A 21569-nucleotide genomic window follows, 5' to 3' on the forward strand; every position below is an offset into this window, starting at 1 on the left:
CCGAAGAGATGAAAGTTTTAGAGTTTGCTTAAATTTCTTTTTTTGGGGACCTTTGTTTTCCTGAATTTTGTGTTGGGTGGATCTGGCCGTATGGATTCATGGAGTGGAGAGAAAGATGGAAGCGTGGAAACAACTGTTGAGGTGGAGGGGAGATTTAGACCAAAATTAAAAGGGTTTGGGAGCTTTGACAATAAAGATATATTTTTTAGGGCCAATGAGATTGATTTGAAGAGCTTTGATATTCAGTTGGAGAAGCAACTAAGGCATGGAGCAAAGACAAGAATGTTCAAAGTTCCAAGGAAGAACGGGAGATTGATCTATCTAAGTTAGAAATACATTATGTTGTAGCTTGAAGGACTTATGATACTATCTATCGAGTCAATTATAATGGCCAGGATGCTATAGGTACTTTTCTTTTCTTTTAAGGTGTTCAAATTTGTGGAGGTTTTATGCTCCGTGTGTATTGTTAATATATTTTGTTCCTACCTTTGATTCAATGGGCACAACTCTTCTTCAATCAGAGAAATTGTATGGTCCCATTTTCTTATACATCTATTTTCTTGTGTTGGGTATTTCCTTTCTTTTTTCTATTTTCAAGAGTCTCAATCGAGTGGGAGGTTGGGAGCGACTGAATATATCCAAAGATTTCAGGCTCAAATCCTCTCATCCCTCTAATAATTAGGTTTTTTCTGTCTTTCCTTTTTTTCCTTGATTTTTTCTATATTTTTTCTATTTTTTTCCTATTTTCCCATCCTCAGGAGTCCCAATCGAGTGGGAGGCTTAGAGTGGCCAAAAGGGAAGCTTAGATGATGGCTAGATTATGTGTTGGATATTTCCTTTCATTTTTTCATTTTTGGGGTCTCAATCATGTAGGAGGCTAGAAGCGACCAAATACATCCAAAGATTTTGAACTCAAATCCTCTCGTAACTAGATTTTTTTTTTCTTTTTTCTTTCTTTTTATGAATTTTTCCTATGTTTTCCTATTTTTTCTTTATTTTCCCATCCTCAAGAGTCCCAATCATGTGGGAGGCTTGGAGCGGCTGAAAGGGAAGCTTAGACAATGGCTGGAGTTTTGTGTTAGGTATTTCCTTTCTTTTTTCCATTCACAAGAGTCTCAATTAGGTGGAAGGCGAGGAGGGTCCGAATATATCAAAAGATTTGGGGCTCAAATCTTCTAATCCCTTGGATAATTAGGTCTATTTTTATGTATCTTTCATTTTTATTTATTTTAAATTTTTTTCATGTTTCCTTTATTTTCATTAAATTATTTTATATTTTCTCTATTTTTTCTTTAATTTTTCATCCTCATGAGTCCCAATCGGGTGGAAGGCTTGGGGCGGTTGAAAGGGAAGCCCAAACAATGGCTGCAGTTTTGTGCTTATCTAAAGATTTAATCAAACCCCCACAACACAGGGGTTGAGTGTTGGTATGTTTTGAATGTAGTTTAAGATTTCTACTTAAAGCTTTCCTCCCTTATAATAGTCACATCACAAAAATTCAAAATCTATCATTTACAAGTCCAAAATAAAAACTTAATTTCTCTATAGTAGACATAATTAATCTGTATATCTTATTTGAATGAAGGTAAGATTCGTAACATGCAAGTAGGGCTCCAACCAGATCGGATACTAGTATATCCCTATTTATATTTGTTTTATTTGATGCATACAAATATGGATGTAGATGTTAGTTGGATATAAAAATTTATATCCATATTTATGTTAAATGGATAAGAATACAAATAGATATTAGAAGTATAAACATAAATATAGATATAAATTGAATAATTAAAATTTATGATCATAAAATCAAGATATTACTGAATAAATGATAAATCTAGTTAATAGCATATTAATGCAATTATATATTTTTCTCAAAAATTCATAAATACTATATAAAATTAAATAAAATTATAAATAGAATCTGATATTCGAATAAGGATTAGATAGTCATCTATTCATATTCATTTTTTTTTTTTTTATAGATATGGATACCAAAATAGATACTAGTTGGATGCTCAATTTTTTATTTGCATCCTGATAAATTTGGATACGAAAATAGATTTAAACAGATATTATCCTATCTACTTTCACTCATATGTGCAAGCCTTTCATCTGCATCAATATATGCAACTTCCAAATCTAATATATTAAAATGAATGTTTTGCTCCAGTAAAACTCTTCATTCATCGTCTGTACAACCATATATATACTATTAAAATTTTGTATATTAATAGTATATCATAATATTGGCATCAATAAATCACTTTTTAAAAAAATAAGATTTTCATGCTTGTTATATTTTATCTTAGTTTAGTTCTCTATTGTATTATATCTATTTGGTGTTGTATTTTAAGGGGGGTGGGGTGGGGGCAGACACCCAGCCCGTGGTGCGGGTTACAAGGTAGTTTTTAGTGTGAAACTGGAGCCGATACCTTAGCCAGTGTCATTTTTGCCTTTATCCTTGTAGTACTCAAAGGGCATTTCTGCAGGGCAACCAAATCTTCTCCTCAACAAATCGGCAACCAGGGACAGGACCTTCTGGAAGCAGTAATGTAAATGGTGGACAGCCTGCGGACCAAAATTTTCGTTGCCAACGCCAATCTCTCGACTTTAGGCTTGCCCCCTTAATAATTCCAAGTCCCATCAGACTTTTTAAAATATATGATTATATGTTACTTAATATGGATGTAAGAGAAGACAAGCAGGTGATTAGAGTTAATTATAATATGCTCGGTTAGCTACAGTTTAATAGGGGTATCAGCGCTGTAGGTGATGTCATGTTGGCCGCCCGTAACCCGTTCTCTCTCTTATTCTGTCGAACGTGGTGGCATTAACCGCGCAGGAACACATGCTACAAGCTTCCATTTTCCGAGTTGTCGAAGGGAAGCAATTAATTTGATATAGCTCACAAGCGGTTTGAAGTCAGGTCAGTTCTCTGGCCTCTTTACAATATTCTCTCGAACGAATACACAAAAGGGTGGGGAGAAATTAAATATAACACTACTCTCCATTAACATTCAACGAGGCAAAACTCTTTTCAAGAGATATGATAGAGCTTAGAAGGCTTCAAGCCATCAGTAACTTTGAAGTACTTCAACGTCCTCGCCCACTTCAAGTTGTTCTTGAGCTGGTGCACCGCAATGGTGTCCGGAACGAGGTCGTGGGCGCACGGATCCCCGCTCGGGTAGTTGTACATGGCCGGCTTTGTGTCAAACTTGTCTTTCGCCCGGTTTCCATCCCGGAGCCACGTCCATGTGGTGAAGTCCTCCGGCCCAACCGTGTGGTTCCTGGATATCTCGGAAGTGGAGATCCATTGCACCAAGTCCCAGGACAGCACATACCCCATACCCGACATGTAATGCCTGTAAGGGTTCACACGGTCGCAGGGCACGGCGCACCCGTAGTATAAATCGTGTCTCGGCATCTTCTTCAGCGATTGGGCCAATCTACCGAGCCTGAAGTAGATGTCGTCGTCCGCCTTCATCACATAGTCGTAAGGCGGGCGGTCGGCGTCGCCAGTGGTGTTGAACAATTTTGGGAGGGTAGAGAAGTAGGCGTAGGTCTTGCCGTTGTCCATGTTCTCGGTGCAGTTGAGGATGAGGATGTCGTCGTAGCGCATGATCTCGAGGGCGACGAGGACTCGCTGGTCCTCTTTGGTGAGGTTGCAGAAGACGAAGCGGATGTCGACGTGGGCCGTGGTGAGGTTGGGCTGGAGGGAGTAGACGAGACGGAGGAGGTGGCGGCGCTCGTAGTGGTCGGGGTGGGTGAGAATTCCCATGAAAAGCCGGAAGTCCGGCTTCGGGGCAATTGGTAATTCGGTGAGGTTGGCGAAGGTAGATCGGCGACAGGTGGTCTGGAGGGACTGGAGCTTCAACTCTTTCGCTAAGGGGAAGAGGAAGAAGTAAAGAAAAGCTAGCAGGGCCATAGGGAGGAGGATGAAGGTCGTGGTGGAGGGAGGTGGCCTGGGAATAGCAGGCTTCATGGTAGCGGTCGGAGCTCAGATGAGCCTGGATTTTACAAGTGTTGCCTTCGAGTGGCTGGTCGTATACATTAAGAGCCAAAGTGGATCAAATGGATTGCCTAGGGGAAGGGAGGGGCGGAAAATATTCGGATCTTAGCCTTCAAGTTGCTTGATATAAAGGCTTTCGTTGGGGTCTACGGTACGACGACATGCCTAGGGGTTGGAGAAACGGTGCATCAAGGGCATGTGAGGGGAATGTGGAAGAGTTGACTTGGGATTTTGTGCACTAACGGGGATTATGATATACGCCTGTTCTTTTTGAAATAGACGCACTCGGCACAGCTAACATACCCGGTGTATCCGGATCTCTCCAATGCTTTATTTGCACCGCAGAGACCTGTGAGGCTGTGACCTTCGACGTACGTCTGCCCCGAAACCTCGCCCTAAATCCATCGGCTCTGAGAAACTTCACTAAGTGGGGCCTTGTTTCCTAAATCAAGACGAGTGACATGGCCACCAAAGAGGTGATGGACATGGAGCAGCGGTGTATCTCTGTGATTGCACTGTAGTGTATCCATGCACAATGGCAGGAGAGGATACAAGAAATGCATTAAAGAAGATCCAGACCTTTAGCGAATTACAAGAAATTCTATTTTTACTACATATTCTTGGAAGAGTCAGGTATACGCAACTTTATACCGGCATGCTAAAAAGTTGTTTCTATGTTCTAACCTTAAGACTTCCGCATCATAACAAATTAAAGCAACTTTCATTATGCAGAGGCATCATATCGGGCGTAAACCTATTCAATTGATTTACGTGTAAATTGGATTATTTTGATGTTATCCTCTCCCCGTTTACCATCTCCTTCCTCTCAACCCTTCCAAAAACTGTGTACATCTACCTTCCAGCCCTTTAATATTCTGATCCCTTTACAGAAACTACTAACAATTCTTTAAATTATTATATATTATTTTTCCCAAAAAATATCTTTGAATTATTGAAGAAAAGTTATGTAAAAGAAAAAGAATCTCCATGGTCTATTGTTGTGGAGATTGATCATGATAGTGGAGATGTTTCCGACGACAATTCTGACCGCAATTGTGATAGAGCAAACGTTAATGATACGATCGTCAACAAAGCAAGTGCGACAAGAAAAGCCAAAAGGCAGCCCGACTAGGTCCAGCGATGGAGTGGATTGGGATAGAGATTAAACCTAATCCATGAAGTGTTGAAGGGTAGAGATGTGAGAAGGTCATGGTAGATACCAACAGGGAAGATGACGACAGCGGTAGGATTGTGGCAATCAATGGCGGAAAAAGGAGATGTGGAGAAGAGAGTGCAGGAAAAGGGTGCATCTAGAATGATACATTCGTCGATAGATGGCTAAATACGATCAGATGCGACGTGCATCATGCAATCCACATCTATTCATGGCTATTCATCACATAATGGATGGTACACAGGATGCACCATAAAAGATTCGTGCATAAAAAATCAGATAAATGAAACCAAACGAAACTTGAATCAGAAAGCTAGCACGCAAGAAGGGAAATACACCAACATACCTGTCAGCATTGGCTATTACTGGCAACACTATAATATATCGATCCTTTCAGATTTTTTTTCCTTTTAGTAAAAAGGGATTTAAAGCACTCCTAACACCGTTTTAATCTCATTTATCTAAAGGAAAAAATTGGGAACAAAAAAAAAAAAAAAAAATCAAGAGGAGGACGAACTTAGGGAATAAAAAAAAAGGGCTCTTATTGTGCAATCCGCCGCTGCCAGGCAACACCGTAATGGTCCTGAAGTCCTTGACTCCAATTAACCTTGAAAATTTGTACATCAAATCTGTGAGGTAGGTGATGGAGTTTCTGACTTCTCACTTCAAAATCAAACATAACAAGATCAGGGCAAGAGGAAGGAAAAATCAAGAAAATAACTTCAAGAATATTTCAATTTTTATGTTGACTAATCTGCATTTACATCCACTTTATCTCCATTTTTTATCCTACACTTCGATTATATATAATGTATTGTGATATAGAGAGGACATCTTTAAATATAGCTTATATAGATTTGATCCTTCTTTTTTTCATGGAGCATTTTTTAAAAAATAAAATCATGAAGCTCTAAATGATTAAAACTCACTAAAATTCAAAGATGATCGTGAATCTGAACAGATAACAAAATTTCGTCTTATCTAAAAAATTTTAAAAAAATATTGCCGCTCTATCACCTAGCTCGTGTGATAGTTAGCCATCAGTTAAGGTATAGCTGAGAGCGAAGCTTTTGAGATAGACAGCCTAGCTATCTTCATCAGCGCCTGTACCGATACAAGGTACTCGGGCCAAGACGTAAACGCAGACAAAACTTCGGGATATCAAGTATCAAAGCAGAAAGAAGAGGCAGTTGGGCGATCAAGCATCACAGCAGGAAGTGGAGGCAGCAAACATAGGGTGGTGCGTCTTATGACTTTCCCTGTGAAAAATTTAAGGGAGACAGAAAGGGTGGAAGGGATGGATTACGTGACAGCAGCGAAATTGCTGGGCCTTGATGTACTCAGCCGGTGGATGAAGAATTTATCGACAAAATATCTTAAATATGGAAGCACATGTACCGTTTCTTTTACTTTTCTTGGTTTCTCTTGGTCCGGATTAGATTTATCTTGTATGGTTCGCATCTAAACCAATGACCTGGTAGGGCTCCAGTTTAGGGCGATCATCAACTGAACCATTTAAAAAAATTAAATAAATAAACATTAGAGGAAGAATTTCAAGTTTGAATGATAGCCACAGACTCTAATCAGGCTACCTTGACACGGTGATATGGACAGGCAGGGTGCGGAGTGAAAACACAGACATCAGTGCACGCGACAAATTAGCATTTCATATTTATTTAGCTTGAGGTTCACAGAACTGTGCTTGCTCTAGAGTTTGTCTACGGGTATCAATTAGCCGGGTGGAGCCTAAGATCAAATAGGCCGGGAGTTTTAACATTAGTCCCCAGTCCGGTCCAAGTTAGAAGTCATCACACTGAAGCCCGGCCGGACTGGGCGTATCATTTTTGGGCCAGGCCAGGTTCCTAGTGGATCGATTTCGTTGTCCAACTGTTCAGCCTGACCCTGCTTCGATAACTGTTTGAAACTCTGTTTACAGGCCCGAGCCTTACGCCCTGTTTCAATTGAAATAAATACAGAGAAAAAAAAAAGGGGGGGATAAATCAAGTTTCTCTCATGTGATTAGGAAAATAAGGAAAATATTAGGGAGAAAGAAAAGAAGTGAAGAGATATTATTTCATTCCAAACCTCCATTTCAGAGTGCTCAGCGAGAAAGAAAGTTAACGCTCAGAATAAGTATTTTTGTTCCTCTTTTACCTATAATTCAATTTTTTTTCTTTTCTTTTTTTTGGGGGCCATCCAAAGAGGAGAAGTGAAAATTAATTTTCTTTTATCTTCTCTTCCTCTTCTCCCTTTTCTCTTCTCTCGACTATATCCAAATAAAGCGTTCGAAGAAACAAGGATAATAGGTAATGCGAGGCCTACGTAAAATGACCCAGTAATCATTTATCCTCCACCTCTAATTCTGAAACTTGTTAGTCAGTACTTAAACAAATAAAATCCAAATCACCTTTACTGTTGAATTTTATCCGGTATGCATTTCTTTAATTCGTGGATTGCCTATGGATTCCTTCCTTTTCTTTCATGTTATAATCGTGTTTTTTTTTTCCCTTCGAATATAAAGTTTGTTCTTTAACTTTTTCGTTGGAATTAATGAAGCTAGTGGATGCTAATAGAATACAGCCTTATGATTAAGGCTGTGTTCAATTCAGAAAAAAAAAATACATATATAGAGATATTCAGCTATTCATGTGTGAATAATTACTCTTTGGGTATATTTGGTTGAGAATAATCTGAAAAAATAAATTCTAAGTTAGATTACTATATTTAGTATGAAAAATAAAAAAGAGAGATGGTAAAATAAATGATGAACAACGTATTTATTTTTTGAAAAAAGAATATAAAATAAATATCTTGAAGGATTGATATTTGATAAATTTTCAAATGATAGTAATCCATATTTTATAAAAATATCTCCAACAAAACTGTATATATAATCATTAAATTTGTTTCATGTCTTTTTAAATACATTCAATAAAGAGTTTTTACAAAAAAATTAAGATAAAGATGATATTATATAAAGGACTATATGATGATAATCATTATATAGAGACTAATTAGAAATGATAATGCTATCCTAATATTAAAAAAATATTTTATGTTGAAAAATATATTTATAAATTTGATCATATATCTATATAGATTTACCTCCCACCAAACGTAGTAAGCTTTTTTCAATGTTATTTTTTGAAGTAATTTTTCCACCAATCAAACAAAATAAAAACTATTTTTCTCAATAATATTTTTTTGAAATAAATGATTCTCAGAAATTATCAAATTATCCCATAATCTAACATATTCCAACCAAACGGACCTTTTAAGTTATTTTCATTTTTGTTTGGCTCAAATTGCTGAAGTAACTGTAGATTTTGAGTGTTTGCATACGTTACAGAAAAGTGAGGCAGAAAAATAGAGGACCGTAAAACTAAGCAGCTTCAGGATATTAGTGTAAGGTCCCTCTCGATTAGAGTTATATCATGTTCAGCTATATTTTGAGTTCTTGCTTGGGCCGGTGGGTGCGTGTATGTGGGAGGATTCTCTTTTTTACCTATCATGCATCATGTAGGTATATTGCATTCTTGTTGCATTATACAAATCCATAAGTTTTCTTTAAGCAATGAAGGTGATACATATCAATACCATCCAGCACATTTGATGCAAACTTCCTAGGCAACAAGATGAAATAAGGAAATTCTGTTGATTGAAATCCATAAAACTCTTCTTCACTCAACATAGAGTCAGTTGTGAACCAAGAGAATATCAGAAACTGTTGTTGAACTTCAAAACTATAAACTAATATTAAATTATCATGAGTCACATAAATACGAAAACTAAATGATTTGAAAATTATCATTTCATTGATTAGATTGGATGTTTTTGTGCAATTTTCAGATGAATGAGATCTACAGTTCATTTCATTCTGTAAAAATAACAAAACTTTTAAGGATTTTGTTTAAATAAAAACACCAAACTAGATTTATTCTTTGGAGTGTCTAGAGATATGTGTTTGTTCAGAATAACAAATGTACTTGTAGATTACCTTATTTGTTTTCTGCCTACACATATCACAACATGAGTTGTCTATATATAGTATCCTGTGCTAATTCATACAGTAAATCATCATGATGCTATTACATTCATTGTAAAGACTTGAACATTATCAGGTACCTCTAGCATTTTCTTATGTTTATCATCATAATTTTGCATTTTCCAGATACTTTAGAATGTAGAATATGCAGCTTAATTGTTTGAAGTATACTTTCTCTAGCCGGGTCATATAGTTTATGTAGAACTTTTTCACTCTGTCCATTATAATCTGTTTGTCTTTAGGATTGCATGTTGTTGTCTCTTGATGTATGCTACTATTTGACATGATAATAATATAATACAAGGGATGGCCTAATGTACGAGGCTCCCACCATTACAGGATCTAAAGAAGATCAGATATGCATTCTTATTCTTATGTGCGGAGAGACGATTTTCATATTTCAAATCCATAACCTCTAGGCCACAATGGAACAACCCTACCATTGTGCCAAGGCTCACCCTCTTGATCTAATATTGTATGATCAAATTTAAGTGAACAGATGGCGACACTTTGATATTTTTGAGCCTTGCCTAAAGTAAATTCAGTTATGCAACTTGTGTGTATCAACATCAGTACTGGTTCTAGTACATGCCTAACTACAACTTGTAGGTGGCAATCAATAAGGATGCAATTTGATGCAAATCATGGAATGATTTCACTCTCTACATGAACTTTCTCCATCTGTTCCCAGCAAGATGGGTTTGAAACCCCCATCTTCTGGAGTTGCAACCTGGCATGGCTCCTCTGAAGCTGCCAAATTTGTTGCTGCGAGAGAAATTGTTTGTGATGGGCAGAGAGCTTAAATTTGTGTTTGCTTACTCTCTTCTACCATAGACTACTATAGGCAAGGTCTTGGCAATGGTTTTAGCCTCAAAACTGTGAGCACTTACAATTTAGAACCAGAAAACAAACAATATGGTTCTATGTGCCAATTGATATCCTAAACAAACAGAAGGCTAGAGCATTATCAATGGTGTATGACCTATATCACTGAAAGATTTTGTTTGCAACCTGACCATGGACCTTACTCTTTGCATGTATTTGATGCTAATTCTATGGCTGATCCACTTGCTACCTACTGCTAGAAAAACAATTGTTACAGTTCACTTATTGCTCCGTAGATGCTATTCTGGCAAATTTTATGGCATTATTTTAATTAATGAGTTGGCTCGAGCTATCATGAGATGAACACAACTTCATTTGGGCCTAGATAAGAAAGCTTGATTTATTATACTTCATGATGCTATAGATTATTGACAAGTCATCCATGTTACTGTTGCATTTGAAATATGTCACATCTTTCATTCACTTTATGATTCTTTCTACAATACCTTTTTCTCCCAGGAGCACAGTCTTGATTTATCTTACATGCCAAGTCTTAGATATTTTTCTTCTAGATACATTTATCTCAGAAGCCAAATTCTGTTCCTAGTTACCCAGATCATGCTGATACAGGCAGTACTTAACAGAACTAGATATGCCTCAACCAGTTATTCTGTTCAGGAAACTTTCACTCTTCATTTATTTCAATCATTCTATGTTTCTTTGGTTGCTATATTGCCCTATCAAGATCATCGTAAATGTGTTACTGGTGAATTACTCTTGTTTCTGAAGTCCCAGTCATGTTTCACAAGATGATTGCTGCTCCGTAACCCCCCCCCCCCCCCCCCCAAACAAAAAAAAGGGTGATTTTTAATAAATTAATTGGGACATTCCACCAGGTGAAATCTCTTCAGAAGCATTTGCAAGCATTACTTTAACAAAGTCATTTTTCTGGTCAATATTATCTATCATCTTCTTAAGTTCAATCGTTTAGCATTCTTTCCGAATGATGTGATGATTCACATTCAATCTTGGAAATAAGAGCAGCCAAACTCTCTCTTATAGTGGTTGGAAATTCATATTTTGCTCATACAGTGTCATGTTTGGCAATGCCCTTCTAATTTGTAGGGTTTTTTTTTTTTTTTTTTTTTTTTTTTTTTGGGAAATTGAAAGTCTGATGATCAATTTTTTCTGTTTGTTTCTATAAATAAGTTGTCTGAAGTTTTCCATCAGTCAAGAACAAACTTAATTCAAATTTTTAACCCAGATTATATGCTTTGTTAAGGGTACGTTTAGCAGACACGTAAGTTTACCATACTATTTACTAATCATTAAACAGTAAGGACATGTCTCTGTTCTTCTATTCCACCAGTGGAAGTAGGAGTATCATTCAATCCATGTCCTGATAACACCATTCTATGAGCTACTAAGCACTATATTTAGTTGCTATATTAGCTACGAATTTGGTTAGCCAACAGACAAGTTGAAAGATGGTGGTATGTCTTGTTATGTTTCCTCAGAACCAGCAAATATATTTATCCATATGATCATCGTGGTATGTATGACATATGATACTCTGAAAAATCTCAGAAAAAATTTCCTCTTCTCATAAAAGAATGCATAAAAGAACTAGAAGGTGCTTGAAGCAAAGAACTTGCTTGAATGATTTGGCATTTAGCCAAATCCTGTGATTCAAACAGATCTAGTGTGGTGTTTTCATGCTAATTCACTTACATCTGCAACAGTAGTGTGACCAGAACATTCATGTTGCAATGTAACACAGTAAATTTGTACTTCAATCATTGGTAACCCTTAACCAATCGTCCACCATTAGGTTTTCCTAATATTTCAATACGTTAAAATCAAACAGAACAGCCAAGGATCAAGAATGCACTGATATATTACAATGAAGTGTTCAGTGAAACATTTCTTCAAGCTTGTGTTGTATGAAGCATAGGACACCAGCATAAATTAGTTAATTGCAGCAGAACCATCTAATATAAACAAAAGTACAACAAAATTGCGTTTGCACCCTACGAACAACAAAAAAACCTTTCAAAAAGTCCATTTCTTTTAAATTATAAGGAAAACAGAGGAGTGAAAAGAAGACCGACAAAAGTTCTCACCTCTGCGCCTCGACTCCAAAGACCCCTTCGCTGACGATCACGAACTCGCACGAAGCCTCCGGCAAATGAGGGGCGAACACCATCTCCATCTTCCTCCTCGTCCTCACCACGGTTCCGTGGACCCGATCGTCCGATTCCTCATCCACCAAAGCCCTTTCATTCCTCACAATGTCGTCGCTCCTCGACAAGAAGATCCTGGTGTTGATGCAATTCGCCCACGAGAGTCCCAGCGCAGGGCAAACCCGCCTCCCCGACGACCACAAGGACCCATAGTTCCCCACCCGGATGGCATTACCGCTCGACCCATACGACTCCGAGCCACCCACCACGTCGACCACCTGGTTGGTGACGACCACCACCGCCTCGAACCGCCTCGCCTGTTCCTTGAGCTTGGCGGCGATCTTGAAGAAGAGCGAGGACCGGCGCTTGAGGTCGGCCGGCGTGTTGTCGAACTCGGAGCGGAAGAGGGCGGCAATGGAGTCGACGACGAGGAGGCGGACGGGAAGGGCGGAAGGGGGCCGGGCGAGGAGGGCATCGACGGCGGTGAGGAGGGAGAGGAGGTCGTCGGGGGAGTGGGCGGGGCGGACGAAGATATGGTCGAGGGGTGTGGGGACGACGGAGGAGGGGGCGAAGGGTGTTAGGAGGCGGCGGAGGCGACGGAGGGGGAAGGGGAACTCGGAGTGGATGTAGAGGGAGGCGGCGGAGAGGCCGCCTAGGGAGGGGGGACGGAGGGCGGCGAGGAGGAGCTGGAGGCAGATCTGGGACTTGCCGGTGCCGCTCTCGCCAGCGAGCTCGGTGACGGAACCGACGGGGAGGCCGCCACGAACGAGGCGGTCGAGGACGGGGCAGCCTAGGGAGAGCTTCTGGGTGGGAAGATTCAACGGGCTCTCGGGCTTTATGGGAACCATCGCGTCCTTTCCGTTCTCCAGTCGGCGCTGGGAAAGAAAAGATGTAGGGTGAGGATCAAGCATTGTTTTATCATTGGTTTCGCTTCCAGCGCTGTTTCCACTTCAAAATTAGCCACTTGGGCGGGGGATTTAAAAACTCACAATAAAAAATTTGGAAATAAAGAAATGAACAAGAAAATGCTTCTCGAAGATACGAGTTAAAATCACTCTGTTTGTTTGTTATATTTTGCTCCCTTTGAGTTGGTATCATAAATTGTGCCGCATAGAAAACCATTGTGATTGCATTGGTGGAGAGTTGAGCGGCATTCTTCAGTGATTTTTACAATAGAATTGCCCAAATGAGAAAGAAAAAAAAAATGAATGATGTTATTGATGCATGTAGTGTTGCATAATGTGGTTGGTGCCAAGGCCATCATATGACGAGGACACGACTATTATAGGAAACATCGATTGGCTATGGATGAGTATTATATGTTTGGATAGGATTTGTGTGAAGAAGGATTGGCCTTCATTTGCATGAACCCTATTAGAAGAGAGTTGTGCAACCTTCTAAAGTAATTCTTTACAATAGAATTGCTCAAATTAAAAAAATAGTGTGTATAATTACAGTTTGTGTCAGAACCATCGCATATTGAGGACACGATTATCATAACAACAACCTGAAATTGATTGGCTACAGGTAAGCATTACATTTTGAGATGAGATTGATTTTCAAATGACTCAAAAAGTTATTAGTTCTTGAAAAAGTCTCTTTGAAAATAGATTGCACTTTCACATTACTAATGAAAACAATTATTTTTGTTTAAGTGCCCCACTAGCACTAGCAATCTGAGGAAATAATCTAGAAAGAACTAGGCTCGGAATAGATCTGTTAGCTCCAATTCTCACTTAACCTTGTTAATGACCAAGGTTAAAGTTTTGGTGGAAACAAGAGCCAACCTGGTTTGAGCTAAGTCCGATCCCCAAAAAAATACCCTAATTTGGCTTGGACTTGCGTTTGGTCCAAGAGTGACCAAGGCTTGACTTTTGAAATTCAAGCTTATTTCAAGCTTGGACTTGATATTGCTCATGGATACCCTAACAATCCTGATTGTACATGTCTTATTTTTTTGGGTACACAATTGTACATGTACTTAAGTGGAGGTTAATTGGCTACATTATCTATGGAGGTTAATTAGCTACATTATTTGTGAACTAGGTATAGTTAAAGCTACCAATAATTTGGCCTATGAGCCTTGTTATCATTGTCTTTTTTTTAAAGAAGTAGGCTTCTACGCACTCTAAAACATAGTTTTGGATTTACCTAGAGCATGCACATATTTAACAAATGTAGGTATTATTTGAAAGAAAAAAAAGACACTTGGGGTATTATTGAGAATAGGTATAATATTGATATGCAATTCTAAAAACTGTCTAGTTGTTTAACAGTAATAGAGAGGCATTGTTGTGCTTGAATGTCGATATTTGACTCCATGGCTTCAAAGATCAAAAAATTTCATAAGAAGAACTCATGACATCAATTGATAATGTATAAAGAGAGTGAATAGAAATAAGTTGAATATTGCATAAATAGGAATGTTAAGATGAATATATGGTAAAACTAGAAATAGTGAAACAAGAAATAAATATATTAAAGAAGTTGTAGAAGTTCCATGAATTAAAAATGGAGTGTCTATTGAAATGGCATATGTTGCCACTAGAATCTGAGATCAATTGAGGTTGGTAGAAAACTAAGGTGGTAGTGAGGTTGATCACAATATGAAAAGAAATATTTGGTGACGATGAACCATGAAGATGTAGCTGATGCAACTGTACGAACTTCTAGGACACAGCATCGATCTGAAATCAAAATCATCTTATTGAAGATTTTTTAGTAGGGATCCTTCAATGCTTAAATCAATCAAATTTTAGAGAAACGATGAAAAAAAGAGATATTAAAAGAATAATTTATACGATGGTCCCTCAATTCCTCCTATTTAAATAGAGGGTCGGTATTTGTTATCAAATAAATAAGACGTGCAAGAACTGCATAATAACGGATTCTCATGTCACACCTAGAGTAAGTAATAAATGCTTTAATCATGCAATTATGGCGAGCTGGTGCAACTATCATGCAAATTGTGGCCATGATCTTAATGAACATTAGCTGCTTTTAATCCGTCTGATGAAGCATGTGATATTTTCTCCATTGCTTGATCAAACTAGCACAGCACTTTGGCATTTATTAAGGGAAATGCCTTGGACAATACCGAGGTTAGGGACTTCAATTTATATAGAGATCAGGCAAACAAATAATCATTGCAAACATTGAAAGAGAAAGAGAAACTAAAAGAACAATTTACACAAGGATCCCTGTTTCCCTTTATTTAAATGAGGGGTCATTGTTCATTATCGAAATAAATGAGGTGTGCAAGAACTGTGCAATAACGGACTCCCATGTCACATCTATGGTAATAAGTGCTTTCATTGCACAATCATGGCCTAGTTGGCATAGTCATCACTAAAATTGTGGCAATGATCTTAATGAACATTAACCACTTTTAATCCATCTCTGATGAAGCATGTGGCATTTCTCTATTACTTGATTAGACTAGTACAACACGTTGATAATTATCAAGGTGAAATACCTCAAACGATACTAAGGATGGGGGCTTCAATTTATCCTAAGATCAAGCAGACAAATGTTCATTTTATTAGCATGCAAATATTAAAAAGAAAAAGATTTGAGGAGACTCCAATGAGGATAGATACTTTATTTCTATGTTGAAAGTGGTACGAAAAAGAGAAAAAAAAACCCTAATTTAACAAGGATGAAATCTCCAACACTTAATTCAATTGAATTTCAAAAAAATAGTGAAAGAGAGAGAACTCAAGAGAATAACTTAAACAAGGGTCCTCTAATTCCCTTTATATAAATGAAGGGTTGGTATCCATTATCGAAATAAATGAGATATGCAAGAACTACACAATAACATACTCCTATGTCACATCTATAGTAATAAGCATTTTAATCATGTAATCATGACCTAGTTGGTGTAGCCATCACTAAAATTATGGCGATGATCTTAATGAACATTCACCACTTTTAATTCATCTTTGATGAAGCATGTGGCATTTCCTCCACTACTTGATAAGACTGGTATAATACTTCGGTAATTATCATGATGAAGTACCTTAGATAATAACAAGGCTGGGGGCTTCAGTTTATATCAAGATTAGGCAAACAAATATTCATTCCATTAGCATGCAAATGTAAAAAAGAAAAAGATTTGAGGAGACCCCAATAAGGAGATATACATTATTTTTATGTTAATAATGGTAAGAAAAAGAAAAAAAATCCTAATTTAATAAGGATGAAAGCTCCAACACTTAAGTCAGTCGAATTTCAAAGAAATAGTGAGTGAGAGAGAGAAATTAAGAGAATAACTTGCACAAAGATCTTTGGGTTCCTCCTATTTAACTGAAGGGTTAATATCCATTATCAAAATAAATAAGGAGTACAAAAACTGCACAATAATGGACTTCCACATCATGCTTGCAGTAATAAGCACTTTAATCATGCAATCATGGCTGAGCTAGCATAATCGTCACTGAACTTGTGGTGATGATCTTAATAAATATTAACTGCTTTTATCTATCTTTGATGAAGCATATGGCACTTCCTCTATTGCTTGATCATACTAGCACAACACTTGATAATTATTGAGGTGAAGTACCTTGGATAATACCGAGGCTGGGGGTTCAATTTATACCAAGATTAGGCAAACAAATATTCATTACATTAGCATGCAAATGAAAAAAAAAAAGAGAAAAATTTGAGGAGACTCCAATAAGAAGAGATACTTTATTTCTATTTCTACGTTGAAAGTGATAATAAAAAGAAAAAAACCCTAACTTAATAAGGATGAAAGTGATGAAGAAAGATATGAATAGCTTGGAATGATATTGTAGGTGGCCCTAGATAGGAAATGTTATTGATTCATAGCACTAATTTATCTTTAAGCATAAATGTAATTAAGGATTTCATATTCATTTATACAAACATAAATTGTGATATCCATATTGTTGCGGTATAGAAGGGAGAGAATTATTAGTCCCACATTGATTGTGAGTCAAGAGAAACTCTAGTTTATATAGGAAGAGATCATCCTTTCCACGTGAGATATTTTTTGAAAGACAAAATTATGAGGTCATTCGGCCAGAGCAAACAATATCTCATGTACTGAATCATGAGCCCTTGACCGCAACAACGGTGTGCCAGGTAGGGGGGTGATAAGTCCCTTAAAAGGAAGAACCATGATCAAAATGAGAGCTTAGAATGCATCCACAAGCACCACCAAATGCTCTTCACACCGTGAAGAGCTTCCTATGCAGCATGCGAAGCCCAGTGTTTCCTTTCAGATGCTGAGAATCTATACATATATTATTAGTAAGTCCTTATAATGAATCATATTATGCAAATACTATGTATTCTGTTACATTATTTCAACAGGTCATAAGAAATCTGAGAAAACTGAGAAGGTCGAGAAGATCAAGAAAGCGGAGAAGGCTGAGAAGGTCAAGAAAGTTGAAAAGATCGAGAAGACTGAGCTCCAATAAGCCAAGCTCCCAAAGATAAAAACTCCTAAAGATCGAGATAAAGGCCATATGAAATTAGGCCAACCAAAATAGGCAATAAAAGATCCACCCTGGACCACATCGAGCTGCAACAAACTCGGAGCAATTGAGCTGAAGCTGACCTTGACTAAGCGAGAGGGAGATAACCCAAATAAGGACCTCCATACTCATGCTAGATGCGAGTTGAGCAGACCTCGGCTAATCGAGAAAAATCTTTACTAATTGCTCCTCATATCATAAATGAGTTGAGCTAAAGATGAAAAATCAATTAAAGATCTGGCTCCATCCAAGCGACTAAAAAAAATCAACTGAGGTCATCTTGGCTCCGATTAGGACCTCTAAATCCTAACTATAAGAATAATCAACGAGCTTCGACTTGGGATGATTCGATTTGGTTGGCTGAACACCAACCTGATGAAAGGTATGAGTTCGACTTGGTCGACTGAACATCGACCTAATGAGAAGTACGAGTTGCAGCTCAAAATGATTCGACTTAGTAGACTAAACACCGAGCTAATGAAAAGTACGAGCTCTGACTCAAAATAATTCAACTTGGTCTGCTGACCACAACCTAATAAAAAATACGAGTTTCAACTCGAAATGATTTGATTTGATCGGCTAACCACCGACCTAACGACTAGTACAAGCTCTGGCTTGAAATGATTCAACTTGATTGGCAGAACACTAACCTAACAATTAGTATGAGCTTTGACTCGAAATAATTCGACTTGATCAGCTGACTACTGATCTAATGATAAAGACAAGCTTTGGCTCGAGATGATTCAACTTGGTTGGCTGACCTCCGACCAAATGATAAATACAAACTTTGGTTCAAGATGATTCGACTTGATCGGCTGACCTCCGACCTAACGATAAGTACTTATTTATTACTTTCTTCATCCGAAGTGGCAAAACCACTTTGGATTTGGAAGTAGGGGGCATATGAAATAGCATATAAATTAGCCTTCCTATCATAAATAGACACGTGGCAAGCAATTTTATAAAAAATCATACGTTTGAGAGCACCTAAACTTAAAGCCGAAAATCAAAGTCATCAAAAAGCTGAGGACATCAGAAAGCTGACCTCAGAAAGTAAGTCATTAGAAGACCGAATAAGTCTAGACCGAATATGTCTAGGCTATTAGAGGGCTGAGTAAGTCTATCTTATCAGAAGACTGAGTAAGTCGATCTCACCAATAGACTGAGTAAGTTAACCTCACTAAAATACCAAGCAAGTCAACTTCATCAGAAAGTCGAGTAAGTCGACTTCATCAGAAGGCTGAGAAAGTTGATCTCATCAGACGGTCAAACAAATCGACCTCATCAAAAGACCGAATAAGCCTAGCTCATCAGAAAATAGAACAATTCTAGCTCATCAAAAGATCGACAAAGTGGACCTCAATAGAGGTGCGACCCTCTCATTCGGCTGAAGACCGACAAGAAGTCAACTACCTAACTCGGATCCCAATTGAGAATCTATTAGAAAATTGAAACTCACGACCTATGAAATTAGAGATTGATGAAATGATTATAACACCTAGGAAGGGGCATTGACTGCCCATTACTGAAATATCATAGGTCAGATTAACTGTCCACTAAATTCATATTAAATTCAGTAACTCTCATGTTTCTATACTTCAATAGACGGAAGTTATAAAGCAACGACAAACTCCAGTCTTATATTATGGGAGGTAAGAGAGAGATCAGGATAAGTATTTTAAGATATATTGAGCTCTCGTCTTCGTGATTTTTTTTCTATTATTTTTTTAACTTCGACTGACTTAAATATCGAAGGATCTTTTATTGGATAAATTTTGATAAATTTTTTTTTTGATTGATTCATCTCTTAATTAGGATCAAGGCGTGCTTATTTGACATCCATCCGAGTTCAGCAGCAACACGTATCTTTGGGAGATCTGAAGTTTTTTTTTTTTTTTTTTTTTGGTTTGGACGTTGGTCTTCTCCATTTAATTGTCATATTTGTTTATAAATTTTATAAAAAAAAATTGTGGCACCATGTCTTGTTGTAGAAGAACCGATAGAATTAGGTTACTCCAGGACCCCGAGCTTCCGAACCGAGCGAAACTTGAATTCGTAAAACTGTTAATATTCAACCTAACATTGCATATGGACTCGATCCGACCCAACCGCGACTTTGTCCCCCGGCATATAATTTATTTCTATTTTTCCAGCCGAGACATTTCTTTTCCGCGCACGATCCGCAAGTCCCAGTCCAACGAATGAAATGCGAGAGCGCGCTATCGGACGGACCGAAACAATGACAAACCCGCCTCGTGGATCGCAGTTCCATCCAACGGCTGACGGGATTTGTAGCCATCTATAGAAGACCCTTCCCTTCGAGCCCCTCTTTCAAGCGATTGGTGCGGCGAATTCCGAGATCCTTCTTAGTCGTGGTCGTGCAAGAGAGAGGGGAGCGAGAAGAATTGGAGATGTCGGGGCGAGGCAAGGGAGGCAAGGGATTGGGGAAGGGCGGGGCGAAGCGGCACCGCAAGGTCCTTCGCGATAACATTCAGGGCATCACGAAGCCCGCCATCCGCCGTCTAGCCCGCCGCGGCGGCGTCAAGCGCATCAGCGGCCTCATTTACGAGGAGACACGCGGCGTCCTTAAGGTTTTTCTTGAGAACGTCATCCGCGACGCCGTCACCTACACAGAGCACGCCCGCCGGAAGACGGTCACCGCCATGGACGTCGTCTACGCCCTCAAGCGCCAGGGCCGCACCCTCTACGGCTTCGGCGGTTAAAAGAAGAAAGAAAAGAATGCACATCAGTGATTTGTTCCATTTCTAGGGTTAGGGTTAGGGTTTTCTCACCTGTTGCTGTTTCATCTTTCTTGATGTAAAAAAGAATTTAAAGAAAAACAAATATTTTCCCCGTTGCTTCACATGAATGTTTTTCTGATTTCATTTGAATGTAAGTTTAGGATATCAGATGAAGTACTATGATTTGAACTTTGTAATGATAACAGTTACTTTTTAGCCCCTTTTTTCTAATTTCGGCTTTCTTGGGATGCTCTATTTATCTATGTGATAGCGCCCTTGGGATGTTCTATTGGAATCTGTCCATCTGTAAGTTCTGTTAAGGTGTTTCGCTCTTGAACATAAGGATAGTTCTTGTTGTGATAACTTTGTTGGAATCCTCAGGTAAACTTGCTAGCTTCGAGCACTTTGGTCTTTAGTCCTTGACCTGCTCGATCCAATGCTATCCTCTCCAGGTGTTGGATGGGAGCAAGCATCATTGCATCAATCTCCACTGATGAAGGATTATTTTGCTTTTCTTTTAAGTGAGGTTATTGAAAGCCACCCTTGCAGGAGTTCTGATTCGCGTAAGGTCAGTTTCTTGGTTCTTCATGGACCGTTGCACCCTAATACAGGGATATACCATGTATGTATGGTTCTGGTTTTGTTTATAAAGTAATTCACAGGCCCTTTGCTGTCGCTGAAGTTTTCTGGAGCGGGAATCCTACAGTCCGTCCAAGTAAAAAGGAGGTTTAAATGGGTCAAGTAGGAATTCCCATATTGCTTGATCTGGATCAAAGGTTAGATTTCAGGGGGCATTATGAGTTCTTGCCCCCATACTTGATTAGTTTTATTCATTTATTTATTGCTTTTTATTGCTTATTTATTTATGCTTGAAGATATAATTTTGACTGTCTTTGGATATATTATTTTCTTGATCTGCTGACAGTTGTTTGAATCGATTTGGGTATTCTGTAGTTGTTGCGTTAGCAATTGAATGATCATAGCTGTGCCGTCCAATATCTGTTGCTTTACATTTTATTGCTTTGTTATCTACATATGCTTCTATCATATAGAGAAACCTACAACGTGGGGCCTTTTGGACATTT

General features: G+C 38.2%; 3 protein-coding genes across 4 annotated transcripts; 1 reads left to right on the top strand and 2 right to left on the bottom strand.

Moving 5' to 3' along the window:
• Window positions 1-2933: 2933 nt before the first annotated feature.
• On the bottom strand, window positions 2934-4588 carry LOC105039626 (beta-1,3-galactosyltransferase pvg3-like). Its single transcript, XM_010915838.2, has one exon. It carries the CDS (start codon window positions 3983-3985, stop codon window positions 3041-3043), a length of 945 nt encoding a protein of 314 aa, XP_010914140.1. The 5' UTR covers window positions 3986-4588; the 3' UTR covers window positions 2934-3040.
• Window positions 4589-5682: 1094 nt separating this feature from the next.
• On the bottom strand, window positions 5683-13178 carry LOC105039627 (DNA repair protein XRCC3 homolog). Of its 2 annotated transcripts, none has more exons than XM_010915840.4 (2): window positions 12180-13178; window positions 5683-5849 (listed from the first exon to the last, which is right to left on the bottom strand). In XM_010915840.4, exons 1-2 carry the CDS (start codon window positions 13148-13150, stop codon window positions 5810-5812), a joined length of 1011 nt encoding a protein of 336 aa, XP_010914142.3. In that variant the 5' UTR covers window positions 13151-13178; the 3' UTR covers window positions 5683-5809. The 2 variants fall into 2 exon arrangements, with proteins under 2 accessions (XP_010914142.3, XP_073104840.1); XM_073248739.1 differs by lacking the exon at window positions 5683-5849 and adding an exon at window positions 6724-7138 and having other exon boundaries at window positions 12180-13177.
• A 6890-nt stretch (window positions 13179-20068) lies between these two features.
• LOC105039628 (histone H4) lies at window positions 20069-20703 on the top strand. Its single transcript, XM_010915841.4, has one exon. The coding sequence runs from the start codon at window positions 20155-20157 to the stop codon at window positions 20464-20466; it is 312 nt and encodes a 103-aa protein (XP_010914143.1). The 5' UTR covers window positions 20069-20154; the 3' UTR covers window positions 20467-20703.
• Window positions 20704-21569: the final 866 nt, after the last annotated feature.

This window comes from Elaeis guineensis, chromosome 1 (genome assembly GCF_000442705.2).
Source record: "Elaeis guineensis isolate ETL-2024a chromosome 1, EG11, whole genome shotgun sequence".
NCBI classification, from domain to species: domain Eukaryota; kingdom Viridiplantae; phylum Streptophyta; class Magnoliopsida; order Arecales; family Arecaceae; genus Elaeis; species Elaeis guineensis.